The sequence below is a fragment of the Syngnathoides biaculeatus genome, chromosome 3, assembly GCF_019802595.1.
Source record: "Syngnathoides biaculeatus isolate LvHL_M chromosome 3, ASM1980259v1, whole genome shotgun sequence".
In the NCBI taxonomy this organism is placed as follows: Eukaryota; Metazoa; Chordata; class Actinopteri; order Syngnathiformes; family Syngnathidae; genus Syngnathoides; species Syngnathoides biaculeatus.
Window position 1 is genome coordinate 21,050,991 of NC_084642.1, and position 24,493 is coordinate 21,075,483.

Below are 24,493 nucleotides of genomic sequence, written 5' to 3' on the forward strand. Positions count from 1 at the left end.
TATTCTTGCTTCAGAGTTCTGTGGACATTTACACCTCTTCAGTGCTTTTACAAGGCCTTTTTATGTCGTAGCCTCAAGATCACACAAAAGAATGGCTGTGCTAAAGATTAAATATATCCCAGGCTGACATCTGCCTGGAAACACCCTCAGAAGTGACGAGAAGCCAAAATAAGAGACATACTGTATAAGCTTTCTGCTTATCTTGACTGTTGCGCCAATATCTTGCGCAAGCAGTGACATCCTCTTTCTTGCTTTTTCCTCGCTGTGTTGAATCCCTTTAGTCTCAAAAAACAGACTTGTGATTTTGTGTTTGTATTTTTGGATACTAAAAGTTAATATGGTACTAATGACGTGTCTATTATGAGAAGTACACATGAGGGAGATGTGATACACCCTGAACAGGTTTCCAGCCAAACAACCATCCACACTCACATTCATATCAATGGACAATTTAGTGTAATGCAAAAAAACGCTCGATGAAAAGATATTAAAACTTCAAAGAAATATTTAAAACAAAATCATAGTGTAGAATTAAAGAAATCACTAGGTAGTACGTAAAATACTATTAACATTAGAAAACATTAACTTTTGGCGGCACGGTGGAATGACTGGTTAGCGCCTGCCTCAAAGTTCTGAGCACTGGGATCCAAATCCTTGCTCCATCTGTGTGGGGTTTGGATGTTCTCCCCGTTCTCCTCCTCCGCCAAAAATAGCTGGGATAGGCTTCAGAACTCCCGCGATCCTTGTGAGGATAAGCGGCTAAGAAAATTGGATAAAATTTTACTATCACACGAAGATTACCAAAAAAAAAATAAAAATAAAAAAACATTCAGTGGGCCTTTCATGATCTCGTCCTATAATAGTTCATCGAATTCATGAACAGTTCTAAGTATGATGCAGGGGACCAACGATGACAATAATAATAATAATAATTTTATTAAAAAAACTCTTCTTTTGACAGCATCAATCGAAAGGGACCACATTTGTAACTATGAAGCAAGTGTTTTGGAGGGGAAGCACACAACAAGGACATGTAATGTTACTTACATGTGCACTGAAAGATCTCCTTATTGAGGGTTTTATTGCACTGGGAGCAGTGAGATAAAGGTGGCACCTGGCCAGAACCCATGGTGGCGAAGTGATGCCCGTTGATCAACTTCTTCTCTTTCTCCTTTGCCTCTTTTTCCTTTTTGTCCCGCTCCTTTTCCTGTACAGGTAGAGCACAGGAGCAAACAAACAAAAAAATTTATTTTGCAGTGGAAAAAAGCAAGCCAAAAAAAAAAAAACATGCCAGCAATTGGAAATTCTTTGTTGGAATCCATTTGAGCGAATTGGGGTATCCCTCAAACTGCCCATTGTTTATGGCATGAACTAACTGCTTTTTAGATTCCAAACTCACTTTTGAGTGCTTTTCACAATCAAAACAAGACTGGGATGACCCTGTGTGCTGGATGAAAAAGGAACAAGACTACAGAATGTAGGAGGAAGGAAGCACCTGATCCACATTTCCGCTTTCTTTTTACTATACGTGCTGCGACAGTATAAAGACAAAAGAAGGGAGATCACACATTTTAATTACAATTGTCACTTATTGTGATTCAGTGCATCGAAGCGCTTTTTCTTTTTAAAGGAATAGTACAGTAGAATTACTCAACTGCACTCATCATTAGTTAATTGAATATAGTTTGTTGCTAATCAGTCACACAAGGACAAATGAGACTCCTGGTTTAGAGATGAAAACATTTCAATGAACATCAGCAACTTACACAGTTGGTATTCTGAGAACATAACTGGAAGGCCACTGTTTATGAAATGATTCAAGTCAGGGTTTCATGAAACTAAAATGCACACATACTAACCGAGGCTGACGAAGTCACACAGTCATAACAAGGACAGGACCAAATGGAAGTAAAGAGCTAGTTACTACAACTACAGTGTTTAAAAAAAAAAAAAAAAAAAAAGAGATCCACAAAGCATACTGAGAAGCAGCATGGGTTGTGTTGGTAAAACTTCCAGTTTAGCTTGCTTTACTTCAACTACAATATTAATTAAAAAAAATAAATAAATAAACGAGCGACACAAAGCATACTAGGAAGCAGCATGGCTTGTGCTGGCACAACTTCTCTACATGCTTTATGGCGCTGTTGCTTGCTAGAATGAACAAGTGGCATGGATAGTATTTGGATGGATACCGCTGTTGGTGCTCTTACTTACTTGACTAATAAAGCTGTAGTGATTCTGTATCAAAACTAAAAACCACAGTTCCCAAATACACAATCAAGAATGTGAACCGGCTGTGATGAGACTCAGCACCTCCAAATCTGAGACCATGGTCCTCAGTTGGAAAAGGCAGGCGTGCCCTCTCCTGGATGGAGGTAAGATACTGCCCCAAGCAGATGAATTCAAGTAGTAAAATGGAATGACAGATCGACAGGCGAATCAGTGCAGCGTCTGCAGTATTGCAGACTTTGTCTCAGTCCATTGTGGTAAAGTAGGAGCTAAATCAAAAGGGGAAGCTTTCACTTTACCACTTTCACTTTACTTCACCTATAGTCACGAGCTGTAGGTCATGACGGAAAGAACAAGATCCCGGATCCAAGCAGCCGAAATGAGTTTCCTCTGTAGGGTGTCCGGGCTCTACCTTAGTGATAGGGTGAGAAGCTTGGTCATTCGGAAGGGGCTCAGAGTAAAGCTGCTCCTCCTTTGCATTGAAAGGAGCCAGATGGGGTGGATGTGGCATTTGATTCGGATGCATCCTCGGTGAGGTGTTCTGGATGTTGCTCACCGGAAGGAGACTCCAGATATGACCAAGGACACGCTGGAGAGACTACATCATTCGGCTGGCCTGGGAACACCTCTGGATTGCTCCGGAAGAGATAAATGAAGTAGCTGGTGAAAGGGAAGTTCCCCACGATCTGACCTCAGATAAGCAGTAGAAGATGGATGGATGATGCTATTTTTCTGAAATACTGTGCTACATTTCTGCCAGAAGTTCAAATTTAATTTCATCAGTCAAAAGTCTTGGAAATCATTTCTTTTTTTTAATAAACTAAGCCATTATGTTATTTTTTTGGTCAGCAGTAGTTTTCACCTTGGAAGTCTGCCATGGGTGCCATTTTTTCTCCCTGTGTTATTGCATAATGAACCTTAACTGAGCTCAGGGAGGCCTGCAGAAGTGGTCTTCATTTCCTATGTGGCCTCCTGCCTGAGTCATTTCTCTTGGGGTAATCTTTGTATGTCGGACACTCCTGGGAAGGTCCACCACTGTTAGGTTTTTACTCTATATTAGGATATTGGCACTCCCTATGGTTCACTGGAATCATAAAGCTTTAGAAAAGGCTTTTACAACCCTTTCCAGAATAACTGATTTGAATTACTTAATTTCTTTACTAGGCGGCACATTGGATCAGCTGGTAAAGCGTTGGCCTCACAGTTCTGAGGTCCCGGGTTCGATCCCTGCCCCGCCTGTGTGGAGTTTGCATATTCTCTCTGTGCCTGCATGGGTTTTCTCCGGGCACTCCGGTTTCCTCCCACATCCCAAAAACATGCAACATTAATTGGACACTCTAAATTCCCCCTAAGTGTGATTGTGAGTGCAGCTGTTTGTCTCTATGTGGCATGTGATTGGGTGGCAAACAATTCAGGGTATACCCTGCCTCCTGCCTGTTGACAGCCGGGATAGGCTCCAGCACTCCCCACGACCCTTGTGAGGATAAGCGGCAAAGAAAATGGATGGATGGATGGAATTTCTTTACGGTTCTGGAATTTCTTTGGATTGTGTCATTTTGTTGCAGCTATATCAGATTTTTTGTCCTGCTTTATTTTGTTGGGACATTTAGGTGATTTCTTGATTGAACAGGTCGAGGGGGAATCAGGCCTCGGTGTGAGCGATGAAAATGAACCAAAAATTATGATTAGCCACAATTAATGATTTATAAATAAATTGTTATAACAAGGCGGCACGGTGGATCAGGTGGTAAAGTGTTGGTCTCACAGTTCTGAGGACCCGGGTTGGATCCTGGCCCCCGCCTGTGTGGAGTTTGCATGTTCTCCCCGTGCCTGCGTGGGTTTTCTCCGGGCACTCTGGTTTCCATCCCAAAAAACATGCAACATTAAATGGACACTCTGAATTCTCCCTAGGTGTGATTGTGAGTGCAGCTGTTTGTCTCAATGTGCCCTGCAATTGGCTGGCAAACAGTTCAGGGTATACCCCGCCTCCTGTCCGTATACAGCTGGGATCGGCTCCAGCACTCCCCACGACCCTTGTGAGGATAAGGGGCAAAGAAAATGGCTAGAAGGATGGATTGTTATAACAAGGGGTTTAATTGCTTGTTCAGAAAGATCCAGGCCAATTTGAAGGTTTATTTCTTCGTAATGAATTTACCATTTCAAAACAGCATTTTAAGTTCACATGTTATATTTGTCTGCTCTTTCCATTTGTTTGATGAGCTTAGACTTTAAAGGGAGAAATCTATGCAAAAATGTAAGCATTTGAGAAGGGGACCAAAACTTTTTCATAGCAGTGTAATGAGCCCCACTGCTACATAATAGTGGGACAGAAGCACAGAAGGGCTTGCTTGCTCAGAGACACATTTTTGGAAAGACTTACTTGGGTGTTTAAATTCATACAAGAGACCAACGTATTTGCATATAAGAACGGTAGAATGACTCTGGCTCCTCCCAGGAAGCGTGACAGCTGACAAAGATGTTCCATCTAGGTCTCTCTTTTTCACAAACTTTCGCGAGTTGGGAACTCTTGGACACACAGAGAGCGATGACATCAACCGTCTTCCATCTGGTTATTGCAATTCCAATGAAGCTATGTGGAGAAGAACAAGAGCTACTATTCTCATGGCCTGACGTCACAAAGCATCCACCCAAACCCAGAGGAAATGGACAAAGCAGAGCTTCCAAACTTTGGTTTAACAAAGTTACAGCTCCAGCTCAAAATGTCACTAAGGAAAATCTGACATGAGAATATCAAAATCTAGGGACTGAGCAAGAAACCAGGAAAAGTACATCCACTAAAATTGCACAAAAGCTGTCAACTTTGATTGGACGAGACATCAGCTCACTGTCAAAATAATTAATTCCACAGAATTTTCATTTTATGTCTGTTTTTAAGCAATGCCACTGCAGAAGCTTTCCAAAGATGTCAAAGAAGAAAATTATTACAACTATAGAATGGAAAAATGGGATGTGGCATAGAGTCAGGTTACCATGTCATGAGTGTCTGCATCCTGGCTGCTCAGGCCATTCCAGCTAAACTGCCAATATCACAAACATCCAGTAACCACGGCATATTTGACGATGCGAAGAAACTCCACTCCCAGCCACAAACCATAATCCTGCCATTGGGGTGGTTAACTTCAACTTAACTAAGTTTACCACGTCTTTCTCCAAAGAACCTCCCATCTGTCAGACCTCTACAGGAATCTTCCATCACAATGCTGTTTAAAACTCCAATTATTCCATCCATCTACTACCACTTATCCGAGGTTGCTTGCAGGGGTAGTACCTTTAACAGGGACAGGGACCCTTTTCCCCAGCCTCCACTAGATAATCAAAATTTTATTCAGCCTTACCTATTTAATAACCATCGTTAGGACTTTTGAAAAGCACTATATATACATAAGGTATTATTATTCAGGAAGCCTCTTTCTGCAGTTTCTTAAACACAACACCTCCTCCACATATCAAAAGGTAAGTAGTTTGATTTTAAATTATAACAAAGCAATTACCCTATTTTTAGGCTATCTTCACAATGCAGGTTAATAGAATTGTATGTTCCAAATGCTAGTACAAGTGCCCTCCATAATTATTGGCACCCCCGGTTAAGATGTGTTAAAAGCCTAAAAATAAATTCAGTGTTTATTGCAGAAGAATACTGTCACACTGAAAATTTTAGGAAAATGTAACCTTCAACTCAAATGAATTGTAAGAAAATAAAAAAATCCCTGACTAAAAAATATTTATTTTTCATTCAATCACCTGTTCCACAATAATTGGCACCCTTAACAATTCCCAGGAAATAAATATAGTTGAAGCATTTCTGTCATTTCTACAGTAGTTTACAAAGTGTACATATAATTAGTAATTCATCACTTCCTGTTTCCCTGGGGGTATAAATATGATGTGACACAGAGGCCATTTCTCTTATCCACTCTTAAACATGGGAAAGACAAAGGAACACAGCATACAAGTGAGGCAGATGTGCGTCGACCTTCACAGGTCAGGCAGAGGCTACAAGAATATTGCCACTCAACTGCAGCTACCCATATCCACTGTGAGAGGAATAATTAAGACGTTCAAAACAACTGGAACAGTGGTAAACAAGCCTGGACGAGGACCCAAGTTTATTTTGATACCATGCACAGTGAGGAGGATGGTAAGAGAAATCAAAAGATCTCCAAAACTCACTGTTAAGGAATTACAACAAATAGTAGCATCCTGGGGTCACAAAGTCTCCAAATCAACCATCAGGTGCTGTCTACACGCCAACAAGCTGTTTGGGAGGCATGCACAGAGAAAACCTTTCCTCACTCACAATCATAAACGCAAACGTCTGGAGTTCGCCAAGCGGTATTGGGGCTTCAACTGGGACTGTGTGCTTTGGTCAGATGAGACAAAGATTGAGCTTTTTGGCAACAAACTAAGTGGGTCTGACATGCCACGAAAGATGCGCATGCTGAAAAGCACCTCATGCCCACTGTGAAGTAAGGGGGTGGGTCAATGACGCTGTGGGGCTGTTTCGCTTCCAAAGGCCCTAGGAACCTTGTTAGGGTGCATGGCATCATGAATGCTTTGAAATAGCAGGACATTTTAAATCAAAATCTGTTGCCCTCTGCCCGAAAGCTGAAGATGGGTCGTCACTGGGTCTTTCAGCAAGACAATGACCCTAAACATATGGCCAAATCTACACAGAAATGGTTCACCAGACACAAAATCAAGCTCCTCCCATGGCCATCTCAGTCCCCAGACCTCAACCCCATTGAAAACCTGTGGGGTGAGCTGAAGAGGAGAGGGCCCAGGTCTCTGGATGGTTTAGAGCGAGTCTGCAAAGAGAACTGGCTGAAGATCCCTCTTTCTGTCTTTTCCCATCTTGGGAAACATTATAGGAGAAGATTAGGTGCGGTTTTGTTGGCAAAAGGGGGTTGTACAAAGTATTAACACCAGGGGTGCTAATAATTGTGACACACATTATTTGATGTCAAATAATTGTTTCTTTTTGTGGGATTTTTTTCCCCACTGAATAAATGCACTTGTATTGAAGGTTGGATTTTTCTCTTTTATCCCATTAAGGTCCCATATTATTTAGAAAAAAATATTCAAAGCTAAAAAACACATCTTAACCAGGGGTAACAATAATTATGGAGGGCGCTATATGCCTGACGTTCACAGCTTTCGCCAAGTTTGCATCTCCCCTTTCTTAAACACAAAGATCACTGGTTAATAATGGGTGAGTAGTTTTATGATATAGTTGTCAACTTCTGTTAACACTAGAATACGAACAGGAAATGTATACAGCTACATGATATGGACTGCCTTAAGCTTGACACCCTGTGCACTTTTTTTTTTTTTTTTAAATGCACTGCCATTGACTCTCGGCAGATGGTTTTACTTTACTTGCCTTCGTAACAAGAGTGGTTAACTTCCTTTAACATTTGTATGACAGTGAAGAATGTTATAAAGCAAGACCTTTACGTTGCCAACTTCTTTTCCTAAAAATTCTAAAATGTTAATAAAAACATTGGTGGCTTTGATGTCATTATTTTAGTTTTATATTTTGAATTGTTTGAAGGTATGTCAAAACCTGCACTTTCTGCCACAACAAAAACGTTTCAACCAACAATGAAACAGGGCAACGTCTCTGTAGAGTCTGGTAATACACTAAATGTTTCCTACTTTAAAGTGTAAGAAGCAGAAAAAGACAAGGAAGCATGTTTAACAACACTTAACAACATTAAAGCTTTGTTCAAGACATCAGCAAGACATCACAAGAAAGAAGATCAATATTAGACACTCAGAACGCAGCATTGTGGACCCAGCCCTCCTACCTGGGTCCAACCCTTCCACCTCCTAAGGGAGAAGCCATGGGTCCGCATCAGCCTTCTGCATGACATTGCTGGGCACCGATGGCGGCTAAAAGAAGCAGCAATGAGACGCCATTGAGCCGGGAGACAAAGAGGAAGTGGGGGCTGATACTTCTGCAATGAGCATTTTGGTGTTGACGGTGTGACGACACCACTGCAGTAACAACCACTTTGAACATGGTGGCTGAAATGAAGTGTGAGGGCTCCTGTCCTGTTGAAAGTGCCATGATTGAGGTACGGTGTGAGTTCATAAATGCTGTTGTGATCCTGTTTTACTGACCCTTCAACCCAAGTGATACATACAATCCATTCATTTCTATATTTTGTCCTTATCAGCGTGGCGGTTGAGCTGGTTCCTATTCCATCTCACATTTGCTAATAAAAGTTTGGTATAGCCTAGACAGGTTGCCAGTCAATCACCAGACACATGTAGTGCAGCAAAAGTGTTTAGTCAGGCAGCAACTGTCCAAGTTCTCCACTTAAAGGGCTCCTGTCATGAAATGGATGATTTTTAGTATGTTATTAATGAAAAAATGTCAGCCAATATGGGCCCATGCGTTTTTTCACCATTAAACATGATTTTGACGTATACAGGTTTTTATAACTCCCGCCATGAAAATCCTCTCGAGGGATTTGTTTTCGAGAAGAAGCAGAAAGTGACGTAAAGGACAGCGGCGCCCCCAAGTGGACTCGTTTGTTTCCATTAGTTTTACTTCCCGGAAGATAGCTCATTGTTCCTTCGTGTTAGCCAAAATGCCGGCTCATTGCATTGCTGGACATTGCTTAAACACTCGGGAGAATGGAATTACCCTTCATAAGTTTGAAAGAGACCCTGTTCATTGTGAAAAATGGATTGCAAGGGTGCAGAGGACGAGAGCTTCGTGGGATCCAAATAACAGGTAGGCAGTAATGAGTAATAGTAAGAGAACTTGCAAAATTGGTGGCTGACCAAATGACTTTTTTATTTTGCCCCATTGTATGGGCAAATGAGCATTCAATTTGTCTTCAATGAAAAGGCAAAAAAAAAGTACAGACTCACTCCCTGCCCATTAAGCAATAGGATATATGGAGGCCCTGAACAATGAGTCTGTGATCCTGTACATACCCTATATTGTAACTTATCACATTTATTAAACCGTAAAACGTTAGATTAATAGCGACAGAAGAAGTGGGTTGCTCAACAGAGTGGGCCTGGGAGAGAATAAAAGTGATTGATATTTTAAGAGTCTCCCTCGCTCCCATTCTTTTGAAAGTACCCAGCGTCATAAGTAATGTGCAGGGACGTTTTGGCCAGAACCTTTGCTTTTTTACATCCACATGCACGTTAGAATTTATAAATATTCGGTAATGCTGTAAAACAATATTCGATACTTGATATACTAGATTTATATGGATTTGGGTGCTGCCACTCAATCACAGGGCACATCGGGATATGGGAGGAAACTGGAGTGCTCGGAGAAAATCCACGCAGGCATGGGGAGAACATCCAAACTCCACTCAGGCGGGGCTGGGATATGAACCTCAGTCCTCAGAACTGTGAAGCTAACGCTTTAACCAATTGCGTCACTGATTAATGATTTTTTTTTTTATAGTGTTAAAAAAGCTTGATAGCTGGAAAGTTCCATATTTTACCCAAACAACCGCACCAGCGTGTGTGGTCATGGTGACATTGTTGACATCCAGTACTCATCATAGGCAAACCGCTTTCATGAGCCATGGGGAATTATTGTGCTTTCTAGTCCCAAATCTATTGCCAAAGTTGAACAGCTCGATAAAAATAACTGTTGCTGTACCCAAAGCAGCATGTTCCAGACTCCAAAGACAATTCAACCAGGCTGCTCTTTCTAATTCCAGTGCTTGATGCAAAATATAAAATAGATTAAGAGTATTACCATATCACATGGCCATCACGTCAACACACCACATTCAACAAAGCTGCTAGAGGCACGGGAAGCACGTCTTTTGGAAATGGATTTCGTAATACTCTTATCTGTGACCCGGAAATACATTAGTCCAACTGGCCACTGTGCCAGTAAACAATTGTGTCCATTTGTGGAACTAAGAGAGTTTATCAATCGAATGTTAAGTGACTCATGGACAACATTTTTGGAAACATTGTTTGACAGTCTCATTTATCAGATATCCATTGTACAATATTAGGGTTCGTCTTGATATAAAAGACCAGTTTTGACTGGGTTTGCTTTGGACTACGCCAGTTCTTAGCCAGCAACAGCCAGCCCAGATAACCAAACTGATACAACGATCGATCACTTGGCTTGCTTTGATGAAGAAGTAGACTAGTTAGCGAGCTAGCCTACTAGCTACAGGATCAGTATTGGCATTTCAAACAATTCTTTGCAGATATATGCTGTATTTCGACACCGAGCGGTGACCTGACTGGCATCTGAGGGCTGCCCATAGACTCTTCAAGCCTGCAGGATTCCCTTTACTGAGTGATTGTGAGGCTTGTGGCTGCTCCACTACCTGCATGTGAAAGCAGGTGAGCCTGTGAGCAGAGGTGACTATTCCCATAAGAGGAAAAATTCAAGTCAGTGACAACGAAAGGGAAATCTAAATCATAAAAATATGGTATATATTTTTACAATGCACATACACCTTTACCTTCCTTGCTTGCTCGCATGTCGTGAGTTTTTTTATTTTTTTTTTTTTTTTTGGGGGGGTGGGGTGGGAATGCAGATATACTACGGCAGGTACGCTAGATTACCAACAACACGTTGGGGTACTAACGCATGGATGTGGGATACATACAACCTGGACTAGTTTGCAGTCACTCACACGGTGCTGCCTGTTACTAACTATACATAACTAAAGGCGACTGCACCAGATTTGATTGATAAAGAGAATTTAGTGAGTAATGACAAATTGTCTGGTGGGTGACCTCACCCTCGTCTTTTTGTACATCTTGTTCTTGAGGTAGCTGAAGGTGCGGCTGACTTTGGTGACACCCTTGCCAGCCTCGGCGTCGCTCCGCAGTGGCCCGGGCTCCTCCTCCGAAATGCTATGCAACAAAAACACGAGAACATATATATTTACATAATATGCATTTAAGCATTATGGGAGTTAGAGCTGCCCTGACCTGTATGCGAGCGATCCAGATGTGCTGGAGAAGGATCTCGTACCTGCAAAGAAATAGGAAAAATTGCTCAAGGCCTGGTCTATTTATAACAAGGTGATCAGCTCAGACAGGTGGTGATTAAACCTACAGGTAAGGAAATGGTAGAAAAGCAACCAGTTTCCACTTACAAATGGCCATTCAAGCAACGCTCTAGCCCAGTTGACACTTGAAGTTAGGCACATGTGGCCACATTTCATCTTCTCTGGCACACTTAAAGGTGGCGGTTTTGGCTCATCACGATTGGTCATGCACATAACGCTCATATAGCGCATGACAACATAACGTATGTGGAACTACAATTGTTCCTTGTCAGTTATTCACAATAAGTCGCATTGTGCCATATTAAGTGCAGAAATAATACTCAAACTAAAGTTATTGGCACGATCAACATTTAATACAATCAATGTAATAGATCTCTTGTGAGTTATAAATGTTGAATACCAACTTGAGCAGTCGAAATAAATACACTGATGCAAAACAATCCATATTAAAAACAAATACACAGCATGCGTTATCATGCATGTGCAATGTATTATGTTAATGTTCTCACAAGTTTTATATGATAAATAGAATAGGAAAAAAAATCCCAATTCCCCAAAGTGTGTTCCTTCCTCCCACTCTTGAAGGAAATGGAATAATCCACGTCTTTCGGTTCCCAGAGTGTCTGTGCTAAATGCTTGTGAGCAAAGTGTTTAACCTTCCAGGTCACAGAAGGCCAAAACAAAAGCACTCTCACAGTGATGAGACACTCAGTGGGCAGGAGCTAAAAGCATACACTAGACACCGCTGTTTAGGCATGCCGCCGGTCAGAGCTGAAAAATAAATGCTCAACTTGAGCCGATCACATGCTAATAATAGAAACAGGTCAGATGTTCAAGTTCAAGTAGTTCAAGGAACTTTATTGTTAGATGTGTTACACATACATGAAAAACAGCATACCTGAAATAGCATTAATCTAAGAACTGCAATGGTATAACAGACTAAAGAGTAGAGAGAAATAAAAAATAAATAAATAAGATAGTCTCTCTAAAATATGTACACTGTTTTTGTCATGCCAATGCGCAAGAGAAACAAAATACGTACAGCAGGGGTGCCCATACCTGTTTACCCCAACTACTTTTCAGGCAGCCAGCCTCTCATGATCCTCCTGACCAGGAGGAGTCGGGGGCATAATTAGGAGGCCAGCTTGCCAGAACACACCTTTGTGTGCGTTCGATTGACGTATTGGCCATACCTGAATCAAGCGACGAGATGGATGACAAGCTGATGTCTTTTTTTTTTTTTTTTTTGGGCACACCTTCACGCAATCGACCAAAACTGTCTCGCAATCGACCAGATCGACACGCTGAGCCCCTCTGATGTACAGTATGAGGCTTTTGTCCATTTTTGGGACTTTGATCTTGCCAGGTCAAGTGAAGATTTTAACAAATCACAGAGGCATTTATCAAATCATCTATGGCAGCTTTCAGGATCTGTAATTATTTTTGTCATATCCTCAAATGATGGAAAAGGACAAAAACTTGTTTTCCCGTTTGGTTACCGTGTCTTTCACACGATAATAAAAACCAAAATGTGTGAGAAAGTGTTTTCCCCTTTCCTGATTTCTTATTTTAGTTTGTCACACTTAATTGTTTCCCATCCTCAAAAAAAAAGTCGTCAAAGACAACACATGTAAACACAAAATCCAGTTACTAAATTAAGGTTTTTATTATTATGCGAGAAAAAAATAATCAAAACCTACCTGGCCCTTTGTGCCAGGGTTAAGATATAATAGTGGTTTAGGCCTGATACTGCCACACCTGTTCTCAATCAAGCGATCATTTAAATGGGACCTGCCTGACAAAAAGAAGTAGACCAAAAGGTCCCCAAAAGCTAGGCACCATGTAATGATCAAAAGAAATTCAGAAACAAATGAGAAAAATTTAACTGACAACTATTTATTTATGGTATGGGGGTGTTTTTCTACTTCAGGACCTGGAAGACTTGTGATAAATGGAACCATGACTTCTGCAGTTGAACAAAAAAATCATGAAGGGGAATGTCCGGCCATCTGTTCTTGAGCTAAAGATGAAATGAACTTGGGTTCTGCTGCTGGACAATGATCCAAAACTTACCAGCAGGTCCATCTCTGAATGGTTGAAGGAAAAACCAAATAATTGATTACAGTTGTTGCTGCAATGGGTTTCCCAAACGGCTATTAGGATTAGGGGTGAAAATCACTTTTATACAAAGGGGCCAAAACCTTTTAAAAATGCATTTTGTGTTTGTGTTGTTTTTGATTAATATTTAAATTTTTTTGATGATGAGAAACATAAGTGTGACAAAATAGGTCGATAGAAGAATTTCCAGCAGAATATTAAGAAAACGGTCATAATAAGCAAGAGATGCATTTATTTTCTTCTTAGATTCAAAATTCATTTTCCATGTGTGTTTTAGCTCTCCTGCCTCAGTCCACCTCACCTGGATTTGGGTACACTCTAGTGTAAAATGTCTTTAATATAATCCCATGTCAACGGGAAAAAGGAGGATTACGTTCAGCCTTGGATGGGGAAACTGTTTTGCTTCAAGGGCCACATTAGATTTTTTAAATGGACAGAGGAAACACAGCAACAATTTAAAAAGTCCAAATTTGCACTTTGTATATGAAAATGTGTTAATTCAAATAATCTATTCTCAATTTTTAACTCTACTATTTATCAAAAATATATTTGAAATTAAAAAATGGAATAAATCAACCGACATTGTTTGATGAGACAAATGATAAGCGGAATTAATATATTTGAATCACATTTAAGGAAAAATAATGCATGCTCTTGTTTTAATTACATTATTAAATATTAATAACATGAATCCATTATTTAATTAATAAACATTAACTTCACATGTGAAACTGTTTGAAAACAGTTATTGAATGATATAAATGCAGCAAATGAATTAATGAAACAAATATTACAGGACTCCTGATGCATGAAGCATGCCGTAAGTGGCCCATGAGCCACAGTTTTCCCACCCTTGCTGTAGCCACAAGGAGCTGCACAGTCTCTAAGGGTGACGACACACATCCTGATGGCCTCCGCTACAGCATCTAGCGCGTTCAAATACTTACTGAAATTATCATCATCGTCGTCGCTAGTGGACGAGTCGGCGTAAAACGACTGAGACTTAGATTTAGTGAGGATGGGGGAAAAGCTGAAAGAGAAGGAAATCCGCCTCCTCCGGCGGAGACGTCCCACCACTGATGAGGGTGCAGGTGGGGGGAAAAAACGAGAGCAAGAACACAACAACAAATCAACAACAAGCAGTTTTTCTGTCATGTTGCTGGTAATGCCCTATGTAGATAGCAATATAGCATTTCGAATAAATGCAGTGCGCTAATTTAAAGCCATAACTCAGCTTGATGCCTTTTTATCCATCCCTTATAATTGGTAACTTCCTAATATTTAGTATAGCCACCTCTTCAGCACAATTTATTCGACACACATTTCAGTGTAGGCCAAAGCACAGGCGAAGGAAAAATAGGTTGCTTCTTGTGTTTAGTGTCTTGGAAAAGCTGAAAGCGCAAGAAAGGACATGATGACACAGCACACACCGCGGGCAAAGTGTATCTACCATCTATAAAGCTGATATAATGTATTTCAATAGCACACAAGTTTAAAAAAAAAAAAAACAACAAAAATAATTTAACATATTCTCCAAAATTACATGCTTTATTTCAAATAGATGCCCAGCACTCTCTGCAATTCAGTAAATAAATGCCACCAACCATTTAAGGAGGAAAACGGTGAACTTTCACACCCTTGAACAAAATCATACTCATTTCAAACCAATGATATTCACTCATTACAATATATTGATCTAATGTTTTTATCAATAAGATGTTCACATCCACATGTATCTCCATTAGTTAGCTGGTTGATATTGCCCTTCAAAAGAGTGCCATCCCAAAGCGTTACAACCCGTGACAGATGCAGACAAATCTGACTTTCAACTTTATTTTCTTACCCATTCTTTTGTTTTTAAATAAACATATTTCCCATATTTAAATTCAGCCACTCACCATCAATGTCTCTGTGGCTAATGGCGAGCATGGACACGGACTTGGTGAGGGGCAGGATCATTGGGGGGCAGCTATTCCTCAAGGGACGATAGTGCCTCGACTTCTGAAGCAACATGACACTCAAGGATGAGATGGGTAAAAGGACAAAGATGACAAATGAGGTTGGATTTATAAGCACCAACCTGCTTTTGCAGGCAGCACGGCGGCCCCGTTTCCTCCTGCTCCTCCGTGAGTGAAACAAGTGAGCCGCGCTCATCCATGTCGTGCGGCAGCATTCTCGAAGTCTCCAGGATGCGGGAGGTTTGACTGGGCAGATGTCGTCCCTCTTCATGGCCACCACTAAGGCCCTCCAGGCTGTAGCTGTGCGGACACAGACGCAACATAACTGCTTGTTGTCATTTAAAAGTACAGTTAGCCCTTGCCCATTCGCAGTTCACCGTTTGCGGCCCTGCATGTTCACAGATTTGGTCCCCAAGTTTTTTTGTTTTAATTTATCACATTTTTCATGATGGTAAATGTCTTAAATTCTCTTCTAAATAGACGAGTTGCCACATTGGACATGGCGCCTTAAAATGTGGTGCAGCATGTGTGCACACAGATTCAACATTTGCAATTTTTGTTTTGTGACTTGCCCAAACATAGAATATGAGAGCGCCCACGAGGCAGTGAGGAACAATTGCATTTCACATCTGTAAGCAGAAGCTTACATTGCCCCACACAGCCTGTGTAAGCACGTCATAACTGACGATGTTGTTCAGACTCAGGGTGTCACATCAAAACTAAAATAATCACACCACAGCAAACAGAATAGCATAACGAGGACATAATAAAACAGGTGAAGAAGGACTCGAGAAATAATTTACACAAAACAATCACTTTAAACGCTATTTACTTCCTCCCAACATGCTTTGCGGAATTCTTAACTGCCAGCAGGGCCGCAAAGCATGCTGGGACGGCTCAGACTGGAGCATCTTTGAAAATTCAGCTAGCATGCTGTACGAATATACAGATGATCCATCATAAGTCAATTTCTGTGATGTGTGTATACCAAAAAAACTTTTCACATGTTCAACAACAACAAGCAGTGGTTTACTGCCAAACGTGAGACACCAAACTAAAGAGATCGCATATCGTAGTGTGAATATGGCCCTGTGCAATCCTACAAACCAGATGACTACAGAAATGAATGAAATTAATATTTCTGTAGTCATCGGTTTGGGGCCACAGACCCCAAATCTGTTTGGCATGCATTATAATTACTATCCAATTACAAGCGACGATCCAAACCCGCAGTGCACAAGAATAGGACGCTAGCCAACGACTTGAAAAGCTTTTACTAGAAATTTGACAAGTACACTTTCACTCCACATACCCACCAAATTGCACCACCAACATCATCATTTCCAACTTCTCCTTGTGTGTTGTTTGCATACTTGATCTAAAGGCTGATTCTGATTCTCATAGCCAAGTTCTCATAGCCAACGAAAAACTGTATCAGTTGTGAAAATCAGTTGAGAAAGTAGCAAATTATGACTCAGTTTCAATGTCTGGGTCATTCATAACCCGAGGTTCCACTGTAGTCTTGGTCCTTGATTGGAAATAAAATCAGTCGCCAATCAGATGCACTATTGTCCAGAGAGTGCAGGCCAGGTCTAGGGTAACCAACATATTGCCCCATTAAAATGAATATAAATGCATTTCATCCCTTCCAGTCCCCCAAAAGGCAGTAAATGAACAATCCATTTAAATATGCATTGCTCCATCTTGTGATTGGATCGTTTTAATGTTTTTTAAAGTCTCTTATCAGTGACTGCCTCCAAGAATCCTGATCATGTAAAGCGTACTACATACCTCCCTACAAAGCAATTACCTGGACCACCTACCTACTGACTAAACATCCATCTTAAAATCTATCTGCATCAACTACCGGCGGCACAGTGACATCAGCCTCACAGTTCGGAGGATTGGGCTTCAAATCCCAACCCCGCATGTGTGAAGTTTTTAATGTTCTCCCCGTGCTTGCGTGGATTATCTCCGTCTTTTCTTCCCACATGCCAAAAACATCCACGGGAGATTCATTGAAATCAGTGGTGTCAAACATATGCCTTGTTGGGTGGATTGGGCTCGCAAACCAGTTTAATCCTGCCTATGAGATGATTCTGTATAAAAAGATGGCATGGACACAAAAATGAGCTGGAGTTTTTTCAATCAAAGCAACTTCTGTTATGATTCCATCCAGTGGATGGCGCAATAAAGTGTTCAGCAAGCAAACAGAGACAATAGGTCAAGCGCGCAATCTGAATGAGCTGCTTTGTCTACAGCCCGCGCTTTTTATTACGGCTTCTATGGTACTTTTAATGTGTGCTTTGGCACCCTCATTGCCTCAATATGGCCATCAAAAAGAAAAAAAGGTGGACGTAGAATGCAGCGTGTTCCAAGAAAAATGGTTATCCTACATATTCATGGAAGTGAATTGGAAAGCTTTATGTTTGGTTTTTTCGCAGGATGTTGCAGTGCCAAAAGAATATAACCTTCGCCGCCACTATTTGAGTCCTCATTACGACAAATATGAAGATTTTCAAGGACAGCGGAGAAGAAAGAAGGTGATTGAAAGAAACAGCAGTCTGTGTTTAGTCAGCAGAGACATCAGTAACACGACTGTGAAGGCTAGTGACTTCATTGCTAATGAAATAGCAGTGGCTTCAAAACCTAATTAATTAGGGTGAATTTGTAAAAATTCGTATGGTGAAGGCATCTCCCTGGAGCCTCACTCTTACCCCTCCACCTCTCTCATTCATGCACATGTTCTGCTATCCTAATACATATCCTGTACTATTCTAACATACTTCTCCGCCACACCAGACTTGTGCATGCAGTACCACAGTTTCTCTCTTGGTACTCTATCATACGCTTTCTCTTGGTCTACAAAAACACAATGTAGCTCCTTCTGACCTTGTCTGTACTTTTCCACTAGCATATTCAAGGCAAATAATGCATCTGTGGTACTCTTTCTAGGCATGAAACCATACACTTGCTCACAGATACTTCTGTCCTGAATCTAGCCTCTACTACTCTTTCCCATAACTTCATTGTGTGGCTCATCATACTTATTCCTCTGTAGTTTCCGCAGTTCTGAACATAGCCTTTGTTCTTAAAAATGGGGACTAGCACACTTTTCCTCCATTCTTCTAGCATCTTCTCTCCCGCTAGTATTCTATTGAATGAGTTGGTCAAACACTCCACAGCCACTTCACCAAATTGCTTCCATACCTTCACTGGTATGTCTTGGTTGCCTCTTCTACTCTACCTTCTCTCCCATTTTCTTTATTTATTCACTTCTCAAAGTACTCTTTCCATCTACTTAGCACACTACTGGCACCAGTCAAGATATTTCCATTTCTATCCTTAATCACCTTTACTTGGTGCACATCCTTCCCATCTCTATTCCTCTGGCTGGCCACCTGTGGAGCTCCTTTTCTACTTACTTCGTATCCAACTGGGAGTACATTTCATCTTATGCCTCATCTTTAGCCTTGGCCACCTCTACCTAGTCCCTAAACTGACCAACCATATTACCAACTAAACTACATATTGATTTTCACTACTCACCTACCTCTTTTATACTATGCTGCTGAAACACATACAAACAAGCCACAACAAAACAGAACAACTGCCATTTCTCACTTTGTGTCAGTGTAATGGCCAGCTGTCCCATTCCTTTGGTCCATGTTTATTTAGTAGTAATAGTAGTAAAAATAGTGTTTACCTCCTCTGATTCATAGCTGGGCCTCCTCCGTTGTTCTTCCCAGGTCCCCAGCTGTGGCGGCGAAGAGGCGAAAGGGATCGCAGGCTGCGGCGCAATAGAGAGGACCGACGCGGCACCTCCGCCACTCTGTCCTTGGCCTCCTCTTCAGCGTCCCCAGAGATACCTCCTCCTCCTCCACCTCCTCCTCTGTCTGTAGTGGAGACAGAGTCCAGCGCGGGGACACTCTCCTCAGGGCTCCAGCTGCTGCTGCCCAGGCCCTGGCTACCTTCAGGGCTGGAGCTGGACGGGCCCACACTGGCTGTGTCGTCCGTGGAGGAGCAGGAGATGGAGACCTCACTGGTGCTATCACCCCCTGTCACTGGCTCATCATTCTGTAACCATTTAGGCACCTGTATTACATCATTGTATGAAATATTTCATAGGCAACTTTGAAAAAAATTACTAAGTACAGTAGTGTTCAAAATAATAGCAGTCCAGTATGACTAACGAGATTAATTGACATTTACAGTATATTTTTTATTGCTAAATGTCGAACAAGTTACCAGTAGGTGCAGTAGATTCTCAGACCCAGCCTTCATTAAACACACACAGTTAAGGCTGTGCAATTGGGCAATTTCTTGAAAGGGGTGTGCCGTTGACTTTACAAACTCAAAACTATTTTGTACAAACGTTTTTGTTTCTAGAATTTACCAGTCCTTTGAATCACTAATATTTAGTTGTATGATCAGAGTTCTTTATAACTGCTCCATCTGTGTGGGATGGTGTAAACCAATTTGTGGCACCTTTCATCTGTTATTCCACTACAAGATTCCTTAACGACATTCACTCAGATTTTTGAATTGCCGAAGGTTGACAATCCTCTCAAAGCTGCGGTCATCCCTGTCACCTGAGCTCCTTTTCTGGCCACATTTTCCTCTCCCTCTAAATACTGTTAATAAATTTTGATAAAGGGCTTGGTGAACATCCAGCTTCCTTTTGCAATTTCTTTTCGAGATCTTTTCTCCTGATGGCGGATGGATGTCAATGATGGGTTTTTGCACAAACATCAAGTCAGCAGTCTTCCTCATGATTCTGAATCATACTAAGCCTGAATGAGACCATTTAAAGGATGAGGAAAACTTCTGCAGGTGTTTTGCATTAATTACCTGTCAATCTTAAGACATAGGGATTTTACAATGTTGACCTTTGTCATGATATCCTAATTTTGTGAACTACTGTACAGGATTTAGTTTTTTGTCTGCCATTATCATCAACATTGAAACAAAAGAAAAGTTTGAAATATTTCACATTTGCGGTGAACTAATATAACATACAAGTCTACTTTTTTAAATTATTGTAGTAAATGGACTTTGGCTTAATATTCAAATTTTTTGGCACCTGTACTGTACCTGGACTTGGTGTAGTGGGAAACGGGGGCTATTTCACACACTCAGGGACTTAGTCACTCATTCACTCCCTCGCGCACACACAAACACTCATGCATCGCCCCCCCCCCACCCTGCACAGACAAATGGTCTATTAAGAGTTGATTTGGAGGTGTGAGCTCTAACTGGGGCCTATTGTCCCGCCAGCTGCGGCGCAAGAAGTCTTGTCACAGAGACGTCTGTCAGGACAACCCGTAGAGAAGGGTGGGCTTTATGCCAACTTGGTCCCACTTCCTCTGGGAGCCAGAGAGAAAACGTGACCCCAGGGGAATGTTCAGGCGAATCACATGACTTTGGGTATCGTCGATTTAAGAGGGAACTAGATCTAGATTGATGACTTAGGGCTTCTCAAAATTTGGGCAACTGGTGACAGCACTGACATAACTGCGGTAATCCCACGCACAATTTGCCTTTATATTCATATACATTTATACTCACTATATGCTCAACCCGCATGTACTTTTTTGAAAATGTCCTGCAGTTCTCCAAATCAGGGGTGTCACTACAACTTGTTTGCTAGGACACAAGAGGGTAGTTTCTTCTGCATTTTAAGTGGCCATTTTACCTTTCCTTTCCAGAACAAGGAACAAACCAACAACTTTGGTGACGGTGCAACAGTGTTTGGCTGAACAAATAGAGCTCAATGACCAGATGATCCATTAAGCCATCCATCCATTTTCTGGGAGGCTTATCCTCACAAGGGTCGTGGAATTCTGGAGCTTATCCAAGCGATCATCTGCCAGGAGGGGGGGGGTACATCCTGAACTGGTTGCCAGGCAATCGCAGAGCACATTGAGACAAACAACATTTGCACTATCAATCACACCTAGAGGCAATTTAGAGTCACCAAATAATGCATGTTTTTGGGATGTGAGATGAAACTGGAGTGCCTGGAGAATACCCATTCAGGCACAGGGAGAACATGCAAACTCCACACAGGCGGGGCCGGGATTTGAACCACAGTCGTCAGAACTTTGAGGCCAACGCGTTAACTATAGTGCAAAATCAATCAAGAAGACGGCGGAGAAGGTGATATGTGGAACTCAAGCAAATACTGAGTACAACTTCATAGCATGTGACTAAAATGGACCAATCCCAAAAGATGATCTCTGCAGCATTGTGTGTGCGATGACAATTAGTGCCATGCACTTCAAGTCCCACATAGATGCTGGGCAGCCCTATGAGTCAGTCACGTGTTGCAATGCGGGTGCTGTTGTCTTCTCAAGGGTGAGAGTGTAAAGAGGCGCTTAATGTTGTTATCCTTGCACAGCACACGTGGGAGAACATTTCGTAGTGCACAAGTCCTGCCGATTTGTCCACAAGCTGCTCGCATGTCAATAATTAACTTCTCACTTGGCTGCCATGGCAACACACTGTGTGCAACCTGTTTATGTTGAAAATAATAGCAGCGAGAGTTGTGTGAAATGTAGTATGGAAGAGATTAGGGTGTCTGTGGACTTAATGCAATGTAAAAAAACAAAATAAAAAATTTCCATATATATTATTACAATTGTTCCCTGTTTTGTTGAAACCTTTTAAAAAAGTTTTCATATATTTTGTTTTCCTTTAATATGGTCCCATTAAAAATGCACTTATTTGATGAATTTCAACAAATTTGACCATGTTGTCTTATAAATACACCACATTTAACTATTTGACTGTCAACAGTTGTTTTACCCATGTCGGTCTATATTCTGATGTTGAAACAAACTTTATTTTTCTCAACCTTGACGGAGTTCGTAATGTGGTTTAACCTTATCAAAAGTGTTTGTTTTTCAATCATGAGTAAAAAAATCTTCTGTAACACAATGGGTGCCTTTGTCTTATTGGAGTCAAACCTTGTTAAAGATGCTGTCATATCCCACTTCGGCGCTCAGCAAGCTCTCAATGTCACTGCCTGAGTCTCTGTGAGCTGTCAAGAAACAAGTGTTGCTGCTGACTGTCCTGCTCGACAATATGGGCAACGTTGATGACCGAGAGGACCCTGAAAAGACAAGGGGAGATTGTGTGATTGCTCAAAGTTGAACACCTTAGAGAAAAGGAAGTTACTGAGAACAATTCATTTAACCTCATAATGTGAAGACAATGTCTGTTAACAGGGTAAGACAAGTTCTGGAAATGCGAGAAAGTGTGAAAATATCAAGTGGCTCAATGGCTGACTGTCTCACTTAAGAGCTTTCTGGGCTGATAAGTGAAGGCAAACACTGCCTGCCTTTTTTCTTTAACACTCCTACTTGAAAGGACAAACACAGGTTGACCAGCAAATTTGCCCACTTTCGATGTAGTCCAACAGGCATGCCCTATGGGAATTAATAAGGTTTTCTGATTCTGACGATGAATCTAGCAGAATCATAATGTCAGCTGAATGAATGGCAAATGTGTCGAAATACCGGCTTAACTGTGATATCTAATGTGCCGACTTTGCATAAACTGTGGAAAAAGCAATTTAGAAACCATGAGTGTATTTTAAAGCAGGCGAGGCCATGCAACAGCTAACCAATGGACAAGGTGAGACAGGATTAAAAAAAAAAGGGTAGGACAGGATCTTGGAATTAAGCAAGGCAGTGCTACTGATTGGTGGCGCAGTGAGATCATTTTATACAGTCTAAAAACATATAAGAACATCTGAATTGATATCGTAATATGATCTTTTAATGTTAGTGGTCCCAGCACGAGAAATTAGAGCCCATGGGATTTATAAGTAACTTATTCGGGAATGAAAACAACATCAAATGACCATTACTCAAGTGGTGTATGGAGTCGCTGGGACAGCACACGGAGTGAAGGGCCAACCCAGCGAGTCCAGCCTGTGGGGACCCAGCCAGGGCAAGACCACTCATTCTGCAGAAACCAAGGCGGTCCCCCAGCCCAACTGAAGTGCCCAGATCAGTCCCAAATAAAGGGTCAAGTGTGCCGGATCACCACCCATCACAACCAATCCCCCCCCCCCCCCAACAAGTGTGCACCACCTGCAAAGAAGCCAGAAAGCGTTGGGGCCGCAACCACCAAAAGAGCTCAATACAGGAGCCAGCTCCCACCCAAAAAGGTCACAGCCTGCCAAAGGCGAGCCCATATGAAGCACCTGCTACAAGCAATGATGGGTGAGGGTGCATGGAGAGGGACCCAAGTGGGGGGACCACTGTCTTGCTATGGCCGACAACCAAAAGTAGGGGGGTGCAGGCCCCAGGAGTTGAGCCAAGAAAAATGTGAATATCCACCATCCCCGACTGGCAACCACTGTCCCTGTACTGTGATTGTGTGTGGTGGGGTGTCATGCATTAATAGTGGGGAGACTGGTGGGGGTGAGGCGAGATGGTTATGGGGCAACGATGACTTGTAATCGTCACGCCCACCCAGGCCAACCGGCTCCCCAAAGCATGTGTGAATGTATGCGATGATTTAAAATTCTGCGGGGGACAGGCAGGGAGGGCCAGAGAGCAAGTCGGAGTGCTGAACACCCTGACGAGTGTCCTCCCCAGCCCAACACTGCCCTCCCCCCGCAGTCTGTAGTTTCCAATTGTTCTGGGGACCGGGAAGGTCACCAGAAGTGAGGGAGATGGGCATTGAGGAAAAGAACAGTTGGCTCCCGCCATCATAGATATCTTTATATGCTATCTCTATTACTGTACTAGTCATCCCTATCATCCTCCCTTGGTGATAATGACACGGTGCATGGAGGCAATGATTAGTGGTTTGAAATGCATTGACAAAGAACGCAAAGAGAACATTGCCCTTCAGGGTTCAATAGCCATGGGGCATAATAAAATAGCGTGCACCAAGTATTCACTGGTGGTATTGCCCAGAAAGCAGACAGGTTGGGCCTGTTCAACGTGGATGTGCCATTTGTTTTGTTTTTACAATTATTCATTCATCCAATTTCTGAGACACCTATCCTCACAATAGAGATGAAAGTGGACTTTCGTGAAAATTCCTGAAAATCCAAATGTGAGCATTGAAGGTGTGAAGTCCTGCTTGGGAGGTGTGGGATCATGCCCCCTCAGGAGATTTGTGAAAAAA

General features: G+C 41.8%; 1 protein-coding gene across 9 annotated transcripts in view; it reads right to left on the reverse strand.

The window, feature by feature from the left end:
- LOC133498208 (A-kinase anchor protein 13) overlaps window positions 1-24,493 on the reverse strand; it is a 150,710-nt gene that overhangs the window by 35,169 nt on the left and 91,048 nt on the right. For 7 of the 9 annotated variants that reach the window (XM_061814770.1, XM_061814769.1, XM_061814768.1 and 4 more), the window contains 7 exons: window positions 22,315-22,460; window positions 19,053-19,423; window positions 15,469-15,646; window positions 15,287-15,389; window positions 11,191-11,233; window positions 10,998-11,112; window positions 1,048-1,207 (listed from right to left, as the gene is read on the reverse strand). In XM_061814770.1, the coding sequence (XP_061670754.1) occupies window positions 1,048-1,207; window positions 10,998-11,112; window positions 11,191-11,233; window positions 15,287-15,389; window positions 15,469-15,646; window positions 19,053-19,423; window positions 22,315-22,460 (1,116 nt within the window). The remainder of the gene's footprint in view (window positions 1-1,047; window positions 1,208-10,997; window positions 11,113-11,190; window positions 11,234-15,286; window positions 15,390-15,468; window positions 15,647-19,052; window positions 19,424-22,314; window positions 22,461-24,493) is intronic. The other 2 variants (XM_061814771.1, XM_061814766.1) reach the window with 2 other exon arrangements.